General features: G+C 42.7%; 1 protein-coding gene across 4 annotated transcripts in view; it reads left to right on the top strand.

The window, feature by feature from the left end:
• AKAP13 (A-kinase anchoring protein 13) overlaps window positions 1-12,625 on the top strand; it is a 172,430-nt gene that overhangs the window by 106,028 nt on the left and 53,777 nt on the right. For 3 of the 4 annotated variants that reach the window (XM_031555334.1, XM_031555333.1, XM_019619516.2), the window contains one exon: window positions 9,711-9,792. In XM_031555334.1, the coding sequence (XP_031411194.1) occupies window positions 9,711-9,792 (82 nt within the window). Of the gene's footprint in view, window positions 1-45; window positions 539-9,710; window positions 9,793-12,625 lie in introns of those variants that run through there. The other variant, XM_019619517.2, reaches the window with a different exon arrangement.

Raw genomic sequence — 12,625 nt, 5'->3', positions numbered from 1 at the left:
TCCTTCTGAATCAGACACGTCGTGGCTGAGCCTTCCTTCTGCTTTTCTCCCTTGGAGCATCAGGGTTCCTATCGCATCTGTCTGGCTTTTGTTCTCTATCAGAATTTTTATTCTGATGCTTTTCGGATATCAAAGTTGTCTGGAAAACTTTTAATTATTCATATAACAGGAAGGCTGACACCATTCTTAGCAGCTACAAAAGAAGTAATAATCATATGTATAAAGCTCTCTCGATATACCTTCTGTTTTCTATAAGTTCCTGTGTTTGTATAAGCAAATCTGTTCCAAGAAGACTTTATCAACTGGTCGCAGCTCTGGGATTTTCTTTTTCCTGTTGAGAGGCTCGGAGCGGCGGGGACTTCTCTGAGCGTGTGGCCAGGAGCACAGCAGGCACTCTGGGGTTCATGGTGGGCTCTGCTCCCTACACTTTGCCTCTGCTCACGGCCCTTTGGACAAAATGTACGAACGGCACAAGAGGCGGTACAGCCTGTGCGACATCTCCAAGGTGGACAGGACTGTAGATGTGGTGTTGTTAAAGGTATGGTGGTTGTTTACGTTGCTTATCCTGCTCCTTCTCTCGGGTGCTGCAGGGTTCAGGAGGAGCTTGCGCCCTTCAGCATGCGGACGGGTTGCAGTCGTGAGCATGAAGTGGTTTGCTGTTATCTCAGAATTATCTGAGCATGCAACCACACTTCCAGAGAACCATTCTGGCCGTCTTCCGCCCGGTCTTCTCTCCCCCTTAAACACTCCTGTTGTATTTTACAAACCTCACAAGTCACAGGTGTTTTTACTGTGCCGTTCAGTCAAGGATTTTCAATCCCAGTGTTCATTTTTGGAGTGAAATGTGGCCCCCCCACCCCTTTCCCCAAAGATATATCCTGCTGGAAAAGGCACGGTGGATCCTCCCTCGCCTCTGTTTTTTGTTTGAAAGGTGTTGTTCTTGTTGTTCGGGTGTGAATTTTGTTGGAAGGTTGGTCAGAGCAAGAGCCGGGAGCAGCTCTTGGCTAATTGTCCCAGCGTTCCTTCACTAATCTAAAATTAGCAAGCGCTCCACCAAATGGCACAGTGGCAGTCTGGGAATGTCTTTCTCCCTCACAGCTTTTTGGAGCTTCAGCAGTTTCCTGGCAAAGTGGATGGAAATCGGAAAGCAGCCAGAGAGACTGCAAAACACAGCTTGCCTCTGATATCTTAACTCCTGAACGAGTGTTTCTTTCTGCCAGTCTCTTCTTCTCTGTCTGTTTCCTTTTCTTAGTAGAGGCAGTGGATTTCTGCACCACCATGGAGCTGCTTTTGCATGGGTTTTGCTGTGTGCCCGTTTTCAGGGCTGGTACAAAGACTGAAGAGATACATATTTTTATCTTCAGTGATCCTGGCTCTAATTCACATGCACTAGAGTGGACCTAACACTTCTTAAGTTAATTAGCATTGTTTAGGTATGAAAGTTCTTCTTTTTACTTTAATTGAATGAATCATTTGGTGGTTTTTTGGTTTTTTTTTTGTTTTGTTCTTGTGTGTTGTGTGTATGTGACACCAAGCAGAAATAACTACAACTAGCTTTCTGTACCAACTTGATCCTGTTGAGTAATGTTTGAACCTTTATTTAATGTTTGAATCCCGTGGGATTCAATCTCTAGATAAACCTTATGAGTCATTAAGAGCTGTGGACATACTGTGCACACACTACTTGTGTCGAATCACTGCTTAATGAGACTGGGAAAAGAGGTATTCCTGACAACTTTGGTTGCAAATATAAAAAAGACAATCTCTTTCTTCATAAAGAGTATCTGGATGCCTTGGTTGAATGTAATTCACTATAATTATCTGACTTCAGTATTTCTGATGTCATTAGTTCCCTAAATTACTTTTTGTTCAGCAAAGCTTAGATTTTATAACAAAGTATGGCTCTTGTTAGTTCCCACTAGTATTTTCCTAATTGCGTTTCAAAACTGTGGGTTATGATGTCTGTTCCTGCAAATGACTCAGTGTCCATACATGTGTGCATGTGTGCACGCATTGCTGCTCTGAACATCGGCTGTAAATAGTGCAAATGTTTAAAATAGAGGGTGCTAGTGACAGCTTCGTTACAAGCAGCTTAATCTTGTTATTTAGTCATTCTTATGTTTTAGCTGGTTTCTATAGCATAACCAGTAGATTAAATTAAATTTTGATGATCCAGGGATCTAAGCCAGCATTAGACTGCGTCAGTGGCAGATCATCTCTTGACGTTAATGGGAGCTGGATCAGACCCTTAACGAGAGAGCTATTTGAGGTTTGCTTTTTTTTCTTTGGTTGGTTTTGTTTTAAATTAAAATACTTATCTAGGTCACCATATTTCAGTGTGTAGACTTTTCTTAAGTGTCAAACATTGAATAGTAAATAAATATCCTTACAGCAAAACCGAGTCTCCATTTACAGTGTTTGATTGGAATGAAACTGGAACAAGGCACCTGCTAAGTGCCTGACACCTTTCAGTTTGGCCTTGTGTAAGCTGCCTTTTCTTTGGTTGGTAGGTGAATTTGTTTCTTTTCTTCATTTGAAGATGAGGAACTCAGTAATCATGACATAGGAAAGAAAAACAGCTGATGGGGAAGACAACTGGAACAAGTTGTGAACAAAGAATGCCTTTTGTCATTTTGGCTGCTATATGTTTATAGATGGTATTTTCATAGAACCACAGAATCATTTGAGTTGGAAGGGACCCCTGAAGGCCATCTGGTCCGGCTCCCCTGCAGTGAGCAGAGACACCTACAGCTGATCAGGTGCTCAGAGCCCCATCCAGCCTGATACAGTTGCAAAAGAATTTTGGATCCTACCAGCTATTTTGCAATGCGTGTGCCTTCTTAAGGATTGCTATGTTGGGGCTAAAATTTTCCGTGTTTAGATTGTGCCTGAAAAAGTGGTTTGTAAAGTTACAAAAAAAAAGCCCTCAGCAATTTTGAGGGCTGATGCACACAGTTATTTTTTGCTTTAAGATATGTTCTTCTTCCTCCCCACACATGAGCACAAGAGGCAGTGGGTAAATCCATGTCTTAGCTTGCTCTTGAGGGTAGAATTTCATCTTTACTGTAGCTCTTTTTGCTGCTCCAGCAATGCAAACACGATGTTCTTGGTTATTGACCACAGTGGTTTGCCACTGTACAGAAAGCCCTAGTTGATGCAGAAATGGCATAACAATTTGACATCATCTTTCCTTCTGAGATCGCATTGCAGCAGATGAAGAAGGTGTGGGTTGGGTGGGATATCTCCTTGCTGAATGATTAATTGAGCCCCAGTCAGCTCCAGGCTGACCAGAGTAAAGCAGTAGGTGCTGTGTTATTCCTAGGCCCAAAATGGGAAGTCTGAATGGGCCCGGTGTGAGTTGGCAGCTGTATCCCATGTGGTGCCTGCCACCACAAATAAAGCTGTCTGGGGACAGAGTACAGATACCACCAGAGCTGGCACCTTGCAAGTACATGCAGTTAGAGAAGTGTCCAAATCTGGATGACAAGCCTGTTCTTTGCAGTTAGAGAATAAGAAATTGGCTTGTTTTGAGAATGGGAGACTGAGCAATCACAACTGGAAATGTGTTTTTTTTTTTCCATTTTTTTCATTGATCCTGTCTACATTACAGCTCTGTAGATGAATGCTCAAGCTGTTACTGGTAAGCAGAATGTCTTAAGTAGGGAAAAAAGTTTTCAGTTAGCTGCCCTTTGGATAAACAGCTCTCACTGAGCTGCACCATCTTCTTTCCTGCTTTGGGGCCTGGGGCTGAGGGAAGCACTGTCCTTTGTCATTGAATTTTGTGGCCCTAAAGCGAATCTAAACTTTAATCCTGAAAACAGTGTCTACCCACAGTGATTTTGTTCCTGAAGGGTTCAGTATTAAGGGGTGTATTTATTACGATGCAGAGAACTTTATTTGTTCATGCCTCGTGTAGAACTAGAACAGGGAGGATAGCTTAAATGAAATGGAAGGGTTTTCACACAAACATTTATGCGCCCAAGGTTAATTGCTCCCATTTTTAGTCAGGACTTGTTATTTTTTATGTAAAGCCATTGTTCTTGTATTCAAAGCTTAATTAAAGGTTGTTATTAACAGAACTCTAATTCTGCTACTGGTGGAAGATCCCCCAGTGCCAAGGGCGGAAAATGTTCTTGGGCAAAGATGCTCACTTTCTCATTTGGGACTTTGCCAGGAAGAAAAGCGTACTCTAGGAATTCAGCAGTGCCCTTATACCACAAAGTGCTAATTTATTCAGCCATTTAATGTGTTCTGTGGTTGTAGGAGCTTCTTCCTTTAGTGTTCTTTTCAGCACTGTGTGCTAGTTGCTGTGAGCAAGGACCTCCATGAAAAATTGTTGTACCTATGCTGGCATTCAATAAAGGTAGAAGGTTTGATGTAGTGTATTGACTACACTGGGTGATAAATAGATAATAGGAAAGTGTTGTCACTTTGTCCTTTTTGAGATACATTGGAGGATGGTCTCTGTGTCCTTCATCCACACTATAAAACCTTCCAGTAAGCCTAAGGCAAGAAAATACGCAGGGAATTACAATATCTATCTATCTATCTAAAACTGTAAGTAAATTGATATGTCCCAATGCTATGTGGAAAGGTGATTATCCAAGCATCGCTTTGAATTTTTGCTCTTGAGCTTTGTGCAGGTGCAATTTGTTTGTATCAGTGGCTGCTGAAGGAGGAAATCCTTTTCCAGGTGCCCCATCCCTCACACTGCTCTTCCAAGAGTTTTGCAGGATCTTAAAAGGTGTTTGATTTTTTTTTTTTTGAAGGGGATGAATTAGCTTTAATTCATAGTTCAGGAATTAAAAAGCAACAACCAGATTATTCTGTTACCAATGAAGCTGTAAAGTTAGAAGTTTGTTAGAAGAAACATTGAAAAGAGTATCCCAGTATCCCTACAGGAATTTTTTTGAGCAAAGTTCCTAAAGAAAAGTTTAGATTTGCATTAAAACTTTTGAAACAGTTTTATCATTTCTGATTATGGAACAGATTAGTTATAATTGCAATTAAAGTTTAATTTTTGCTTTTCTAATTCTTCTATAGGTTATTCAAATCTTTTCTAATGTCTGTTACTGCTCAGTGTGGTGCACAAGTACTTAATGATACAGCAAGCAAGCTCAAATTACTCTATTAAATATTTTCCTTTATGCTAGATTGGAAGCTGGAAAAAAAAAGAAAAGGAGAGAGAAATGGAAACTTATAAAATTAGGACAAAGTTAAAACAATGTGGAAAGAAGATGAATCTCTAGAGATTTGCTAGGAAACGAAAATTAAAATCATGTTCCTTCTGCTCAGGGATGTTTGGTGCTGATTTATACTGGTAACTGTGATGGTGACAAGTGCAAACTTTCAAAGCAGGAGAAGATTTCCTGAGAGGTCAGTGTGTTCTTGTTGTGAAATGGAAGCGCTGTCAGAAGAGTTTAGATGAAATCAGGGGGAGGAAGAAAAGGGCTTTGCTATGGTTATCACCCCATCTAAATCTTCTGAGTTACAGGAAGGTCTGGCAGGTTTGAGAAGCTCCAGTGCCTGCCTTGGAAGGGAAGCTCTCATATGGGGGCAGTCCCTTGTAGGAGGCTGCGAAGGGCATGATAACTGGTCCCCAAAAGCCAGCGCAGCAGAAGTGAGGAGAGGCAACTTTGAAATGTCATCTGAGGAGGAGGAACAGATTCTGTGGGCAGACTCTGAGAGGACTGGAAAGGGTTAGAGAACTCCCCCGGACAGATGGGTGTGCGGGGGAAAGGAAGGAAGAGCCGGGGGAGATGCTGAATAGGAAGTAGAGGGAATAGAGGCTGGCGGTCACTAATAGCTCCCACATGATGGAGAACATCGCGGCCTGTTTGGCTCGCAGATTGTCTAGTGCTGTCCTTTTCTTATGCAAAGAGGCTTCTGTACTAAGTCACGTCGAGTTTCAAATTAAACGTCTGCAGGAAAATGTCTCTGAGATTCAGGAAATTCAGGCGTGCGTGCCCAGAATGAACAGCACAACTGTCTGCTGCCTGCAGCCCCAGCTGCTGTCTTGAAGCTCTCTTTGGACATTCGGTCTGCTAGCGTTTCACAGGCACACAGAAAACCCTCTGGGATTCACTTTTTGGTGCCTGGGGACATGCTCCCATGATTCATTCAGAGTCTGAGCTGCAGATAAACACAGTCAGGCTTCGGCATGGAAAAATAACTGGTTCTCTCCTTGGCATGCTTTCAGATGCTGCATATTGAAGCTCTGTTCCCAGGGACTGTTTCTTATTGCCTTCTGCCATCTGATCACCGCATCCTCTCTGCTCGTACCACGGCGATGTGGGATGCCCAGCAGCAATAGGCTATAATCAGTGTGGGCATAGTGGAAAGCAAGGGGTTTTTTTATTGTCTTCTGTGGCCGTCAGCCTGAGGTCCTGTTGTCAAGCTTCTCTTGTGGCTGAATAAGGGCTAAGGGGGAAATAGGGAGGAATAGTTTTGTTATGTATGAGATACATGTGTCTGCAAAGTTCCAAAGCAACCTCATTTCTGATTATTTCATACTAATACATCCCCCTACCCTGGTGATCAGGTGCTTTTATGATGGCATTTTCCCTGCAGCCCATGCTGTCTGCACCCTCAGTTCAGCTGCTGAGGAGGGAATGCAGTACTCAGTGTTCTGCAATGTATGATGGGTTTTGTGTTTTCGGTATCTGTGGACCACCCAGTTTCCTGAGAGCTGCAGTAAACCTCCCTCAAATCCTGTCTGGTCTCTTTTTGGCATAGGGAACGCTTATGTATAGTAGTGGTTTCCTTTGTTAGTGTTTTGGTGGTAATTACTCTTATTCCTGAATTTGGGCTGCTGAGATAAATATTTCATAATGCTTCATTTTGTGCATAATCATGTACGTTTGAAAGAATACCTTAATCTTCAGTGTTACTTTCTCATTACTGCTTTTTCTAGAAAAAAAAAAAAAAAGAGCAGACATTTTCAATACTTGGCAAAGGATAGAGCTGGCTGGGTAATGGGAAAAATATTCAAATCTTTTTTGAAAAAATGCCAATGTCTATAATGCATTTTCAGGGAATGACTCAACTGGTTCTATTAAAGGAAAAAATATAACATTAATTCAGCCTAATTTAATATGTTCTACCACAGTTACTAGGTTATAAACAGTCTTGAATCTTCTAATTCTTTGCTTGCTTTCTGATAATTATTGAATAGAGTGCTTCATTATCATTTTCCAGCAGTGCATGTTAATATAAACTAAGAGCAGTTTCCATTAATTTGATGGAGCAACATCGGTGTAAGAGTAAGAAGAATGAGACTCAGAGTGTTCAGGAAAGAGTAACTTGCAAACCATTCAGAAGGAGGCAGAATTTGATTTTATATCAAGATGGATCATTCGTTCATTTATGTGAACTTGAGCAGATTTGCATTTATCCTCCCATGTATGTTCAGACTCAATGTCTAGATGTGCCTTTAATTATCTGTACTCCAAAGTAGACTGTGCTCTGGCTCAAGAGAAAAGAATATTAATCTGATATTTACTGACTTTACAGCTCTTCTAAGACTGAAAAATATGTATAGACTGTGGTGAAGTTTAATTGCTGAGGCTAGATACCCCTGAGCCTTGTGAACGGGCTGGTTCTTCCACTGAAACGATCAGAAAGGTGACCCACAGTCTATGCAACATTTAAAGCTAAATGGCTTTGTCACTTTGGAAAATAAGAAATCCTTCTTTTTATTATTTACTTTAAAAAACCTGCCTTTCCGCTGCCTCTTTCACTCTGCACCCTTTGTTAATGTATCTGTGACTATCTGCTGATGAAGGTGCTGTACTGAAGCCCATGTGTGTGTGCAACTGGTGAAATGGTGTGGGGCAGCAGAAAAGAGAGAAGATGGGTATGCATGTGTGTGCAAATGTATATGTTTGAGCAGTGGTGCAGGAAAAGACTTGAGATGTGTATGCATAGGAGAGTCTGATGAGGATCTTATATTAATGTATATATGAGGATTCAAGGAGCAGAGGCAGGGAGCAATTAATGGGAAGAAAAACAGGCTGTGGAATACCTGGATGCCCAGGGCTCTGCATCAATTCACCTTGAGGCCTCACTCTGGTAGAGCATGAGGCCTTTGGTTCTCCTGGGAAACTCATTTTTCTCCTCTCAGACCTTCCTGAGCATGAGCTGCTGGCTGGGAAGGTCATGGCATCCTCTCTGCTGGAGGATTTTACAGGCGTGTTGCACAAAGGCCTCTCAGATTGTAGCCAAGCTTGACTTGGAGCAGCACAAGGGGACTAAGTGATTTGTCAAGGGCCCTTCCAACCCCATTTTGTCATCGCAGAAGTATGGAGGGGGACAAAACCTGATCAAGAAATATGTAGTGCAGAAAGCAGTCGACAGGTCTTGGGGGAGTGCTGGCTTTGTTGGGAGCTCAACGGAGGCCCTGGAGGAGACTCTCCATTGCAGAGCAGTGGGTGCAGGCCAGGCTGGGACAGCAATACTGTGCTCATCAGGTCATGAGAAGAGGAGGAGGAAGGTGGGTTCTTAGAGCAGTGAGCCCCATCAGGAGTAGAAGAGTTCTGAGATAAGGGATAAGAGTCTGGCGAGGAGGGGCAGGATGACTAAGGAAATTTGGTGACAGATTAGAGGCAAAAAAGCAAAAATTCTGTCTGTCAGAGAAGAGGGAAAGGAAAGCCAAAGAGAGGGTAGGAGAAACATTTGTCATGTGAAGTAGGGCAAGTCATCCGTTTGAGCAACTATTTAGCTAGAACGTGTGAGACCCTGTGTGTTGAAGCAAGTGAGGAGCAGCCAGGAGGGACGGGAAACAACTTCTGGGTTTGGTCTCAATGGGATTTGTGTTTGGAAAATGTGTTCATTTAGGAAGAACAGCCAAACTGCTGAAGACGAGAGAGCAGAGGGGTTTGCAGACCAGTTATAGACAAAAGCAGTGAGAAACGTGTGTTGGGTGAGCCAAGGGCCATGGATAATCCAGCAGACTTCAGGGTCAAGAAGATGGACTGAAGAACCTAAGTGAGGAAGAGTAAAGCACAGGAAGAAGGCTGAGCACAGATCAGTCATCCCTACTGAAAGAATGGAAGTTACAGACAGGATGAGGAGCAGTGTGTGAAATGATAAGGCTGATGTTGAAATGAAGCATGTGATGTTTCAGTGTTAAAATGGGATTTTCTAACACAGTCATCGCTGCAGTTAATGCAAACATGTGAAGTCAGATGTACAAAGTGCTTCTGGTTCTCACCATGACTTGGACACTTCTGTAGCCCTCATTTCTATATTATCAGAGCTCCCTGCCATCTTTAAGGTAATTTCACTTGGAGCAGTACGGGAAGTAAGAAATTACTATTCTTTAGATAGTGAACTGAGAAAGTAGGGGAGTATCGTGCCTGCAGTCCCACTACAAATGAAGTGAGAACTGAAGCCAGGTTTCTTGAGTTCTCCACTAGTAGCTTAAACTCTGGCTCATCCTTTCTCTGAACTCCTGCCTTGAGCGGGAGCCACTTCTCCATCATACTTTCCACAGAGAAACACAGTTTTTGGCATACTGTAGTGCTTTGTTTAGCGATACTGAAGAAAATAATGGCAAATTACTTTTGCGATTATTATTTTTATAATGGAATTAAGCCATAACTATATATCCACTGGTCGATGCAGAATTAAGTTGCAGAAGAGGCTAATGGGGATGATAGCAAAAGCAGCCTTTCTTTTTTTTTTAATTTGCTTGTTGCATTTTCTTTCAGATAAATCGTGAAAGCTGGTGCTCACTGGAGCCATGTCCTGACTCTTCGCTGCTGGAGCGCAAGCGGACAGGAGAGTCTCCAGGTAAGCTGTGGGTTCTTGGCCAGCTGCATTCAGTAGAGCATCCCTCTTGCTTTCCTCGACTTTTCTTTCCTTTTTTTTCTTCTTTAGTCATCCTAACCTCAATGGAAAAAAATATATGAGCTAAAGAAAATGTGTAACGAGTCTATGAGTCATTGTTAGTACAGAGTTGCAGCACTTGCAGTGAGCTGAGTGGTGTGTCACCTTCTTAATTGTGCACTTGAAATGTTTCAGTATTTCAGTTTTCTATCAGATTTTAGACATGTGATGGAGAAAACAGACGTGTTTTCTAGTCAAAATGATAATATAATAAAAGGAAAAAACTCAAAATTTTAAATTCTCTTAATCCATATTCAGATGAAGATTAGTGGCTTCCATGGGGTTTTTGCTTATTTATTTATTTTTTTCCTAAAAGTTCCCATGATTTCCAGACTTCAGGAAACAGAAAGGCAGTTCAGAGCCATCGTTCCCACACCCTGCCCACTAGTCCTGCATGCTGGCGGGTGCTCTCTGTCTCTTCCACAGGGACAGAAAATCTCGTCTGGCAAGTTTCAAAGAGGGGTTCGTGTCCAAGATAGGAAAAAAAAACCCGCGTTTCCTTTCACTGAATCATGCGTGTTCAAAACAAATACAGTAATTTACCGGAGCTCTGAGTAGACACTTTGCTTAGACTTTTCACTGAGTACTTGTTTTACTGTCATTATGAGTAGAAATCTCACCTGAACCTCCTTCAATTTATCTGAGATGTTTGAAAGAAAAATGGAGATGGAATCACTACTGAATTGAAATTCAAATCTCATCTTTTCAGAGTATGGGCTAGGAAGTGACATTTTGGGTGACTGACCTGAAGGGCTTATTCTAGCTAGAAGTCCTAACTCCCATTGAAGTGAAATAAGCCCTTCTTTTCCTTTTTCCTTTTTTCCTTTTTTCCTTTTCATAAAAAATGCTGTGACTTACAGGTTAGGATAGTCGTGATCAGTGAATAGCTATTTTGCAAGTGTTTTACAAGAGAGCCTGCAGTATCATCACTCTGCTTCTTTACTAATTATTTCCCTGCATCCCTTTAGTGTATGTATGGTGTTTTTATGCTTTGGACTTTTTGTGCTCCATTTGGCTGCAAAATTACTTGTGCTCGTTTGACTTGATGAATTTATAATCACACAGACATGGGTCAATATTAGTTATGTACTTATTATCTGATACAATATTGTGCTATAGAAATATATGTAGTATACAATCAGCTATATTTGCAGACATAAATTAATAATTACTGTAGTACATCAGTAGTACATGTCTATAACACATTGAGGCAAGTTTGAAGATGACAAGGGAAATGTGCTTTTGTCTGACTGCAGCAGCAGGAAGAGCTCAGGCTCTGCAAGTGCTGGCAATCCAGAAATAATGCAATGACTGCTCACATGTCCCACTGTAGTCATGCCCTGGCACCTTTCTAATATGACATATGTTAAGGTACACAACTTGAAAGGGAATTACAACTTTTTCACCTGCTGAATAGTCCTGCAGTAATCAGTTGTAAGGAGACAGTCCTCAAATCTTGGAGGAAAACTTCAGGAATTGTAGCTTCTCATTTTCTGCACATGCTTTGGAGATGCATTGCAGCTACTTAGCTATCAGTGAGGAATAAGAGGGCTCAGCCCCACGTTGGAGGCTATGAGGCTTTGGAAGATGTACATAAAGGAGTTGTTTGGAAATTTTCATCCTAGGGCTTTTTACTGTGTAACTTTTTTCTTCTGTGTTATGTGGAGAAGTGTGTTGCCATCTTGTCCTTACTGCATGCAACTGCACAGACAAACGGATAAATGTAGTAATGCAATAAATGAGGTGTGTGCAGTGATGGGGGCTGGTCCACATGCCCCAGTGCTGTGACAGCGCTGTCAGCAGGGCTTGGAGGGTCATGGGTGGGAGCAAGAGAGAGACAGAGGTCAGCATTGTGCAATGTGTGCGTGGTTCAAAACAGCAGAGGCCAACAAACTGAGAAAAGGGGGGAGAGGGGGAGAATTCATATATCCTCCTGAAACAACTAAGGTGAAGTAAGGAGATGAACACCTCAGTGCAGAGGAGGGGAGATGTGGGGTTCCCCCGCCTCTCTCTGCTCCTCCTTGCCTTCCCAGCCCTCTTCCACCCCTCACTGTCACTCGCTGGTTCCTGCCGGGCCTCTCACTGCTGCTGTGATTTATCGGCTGGGCGAGGTATCCGTTCGTTGGTGCATCTGGACCGTCCCTGCTCATTTTCCACTGGAACGTGGCTCAAGCTCCTTTGTTTTCAGTCTGGGCTTGGACAAGCTCTGCCAGCTGCCAGCTGGCCAGCCGGCCGCATCCTGGCCCGCTCCCTTACAGCCGCTCCGTCTCAACTTTGCTTTTCCCTTCTTTTTTTTCTTTTTTTCCTTTCTCTCCCCTCTCCCTTATCCTCCTCGATTATGGAAAAGCAGTTCAGATTTTCCAGGTTTACTGAACGGGGAAAAGGCTGAGGGAACACTTGCACCTTTTCCAACAAGTGCTTTTCCAGTTCTCCCCGGCGTGGAAACTCCTGAGAAGGGAGGTGATGGGGTTTCCAGCCAGCTTCACCATCCCTGCGGCCTCGGGGCAGCACCTTTGCCTCCATCCCTTCCACAGGGAAGGGAAAAAAAGTGGCTTCGAGCTACCCAACCCAAACCTGTATTCCCTGTGTTGATGTGTGAGCCTGCCACAGCCAAGGATGGAGTTTTATCGGCTATTATTTAAGAGCAAACAAATGTTTTATTGCCCTGGCTCCTCTGAAGGAAGCCAAATTTGTTTTGGAGGCATCTTGTTTAGATACAGTGGGTTGAAAATAACTA

Source organism: Meleagris gallopavo, chromosome 12, assembly GCF_000146605.3.
Source record: "Meleagris gallopavo isolate NT-WF06-2002-E0010 breed Aviagen turkey brand Nicholas breeding stock chromosome 12, Turkey_5.1, whole genome shotgun sequence".
Classification (NCBI taxonomy): domain Eukaryota; kingdom Metazoa; phylum Chordata; class Aves; order Galliformes; family Phasianidae; genus Meleagris; species Meleagris gallopavo.
Note: the sequence above shows the minus strand (reverse complement) of the source record. Positions and strands in the feature narration are given on the sequence as shown.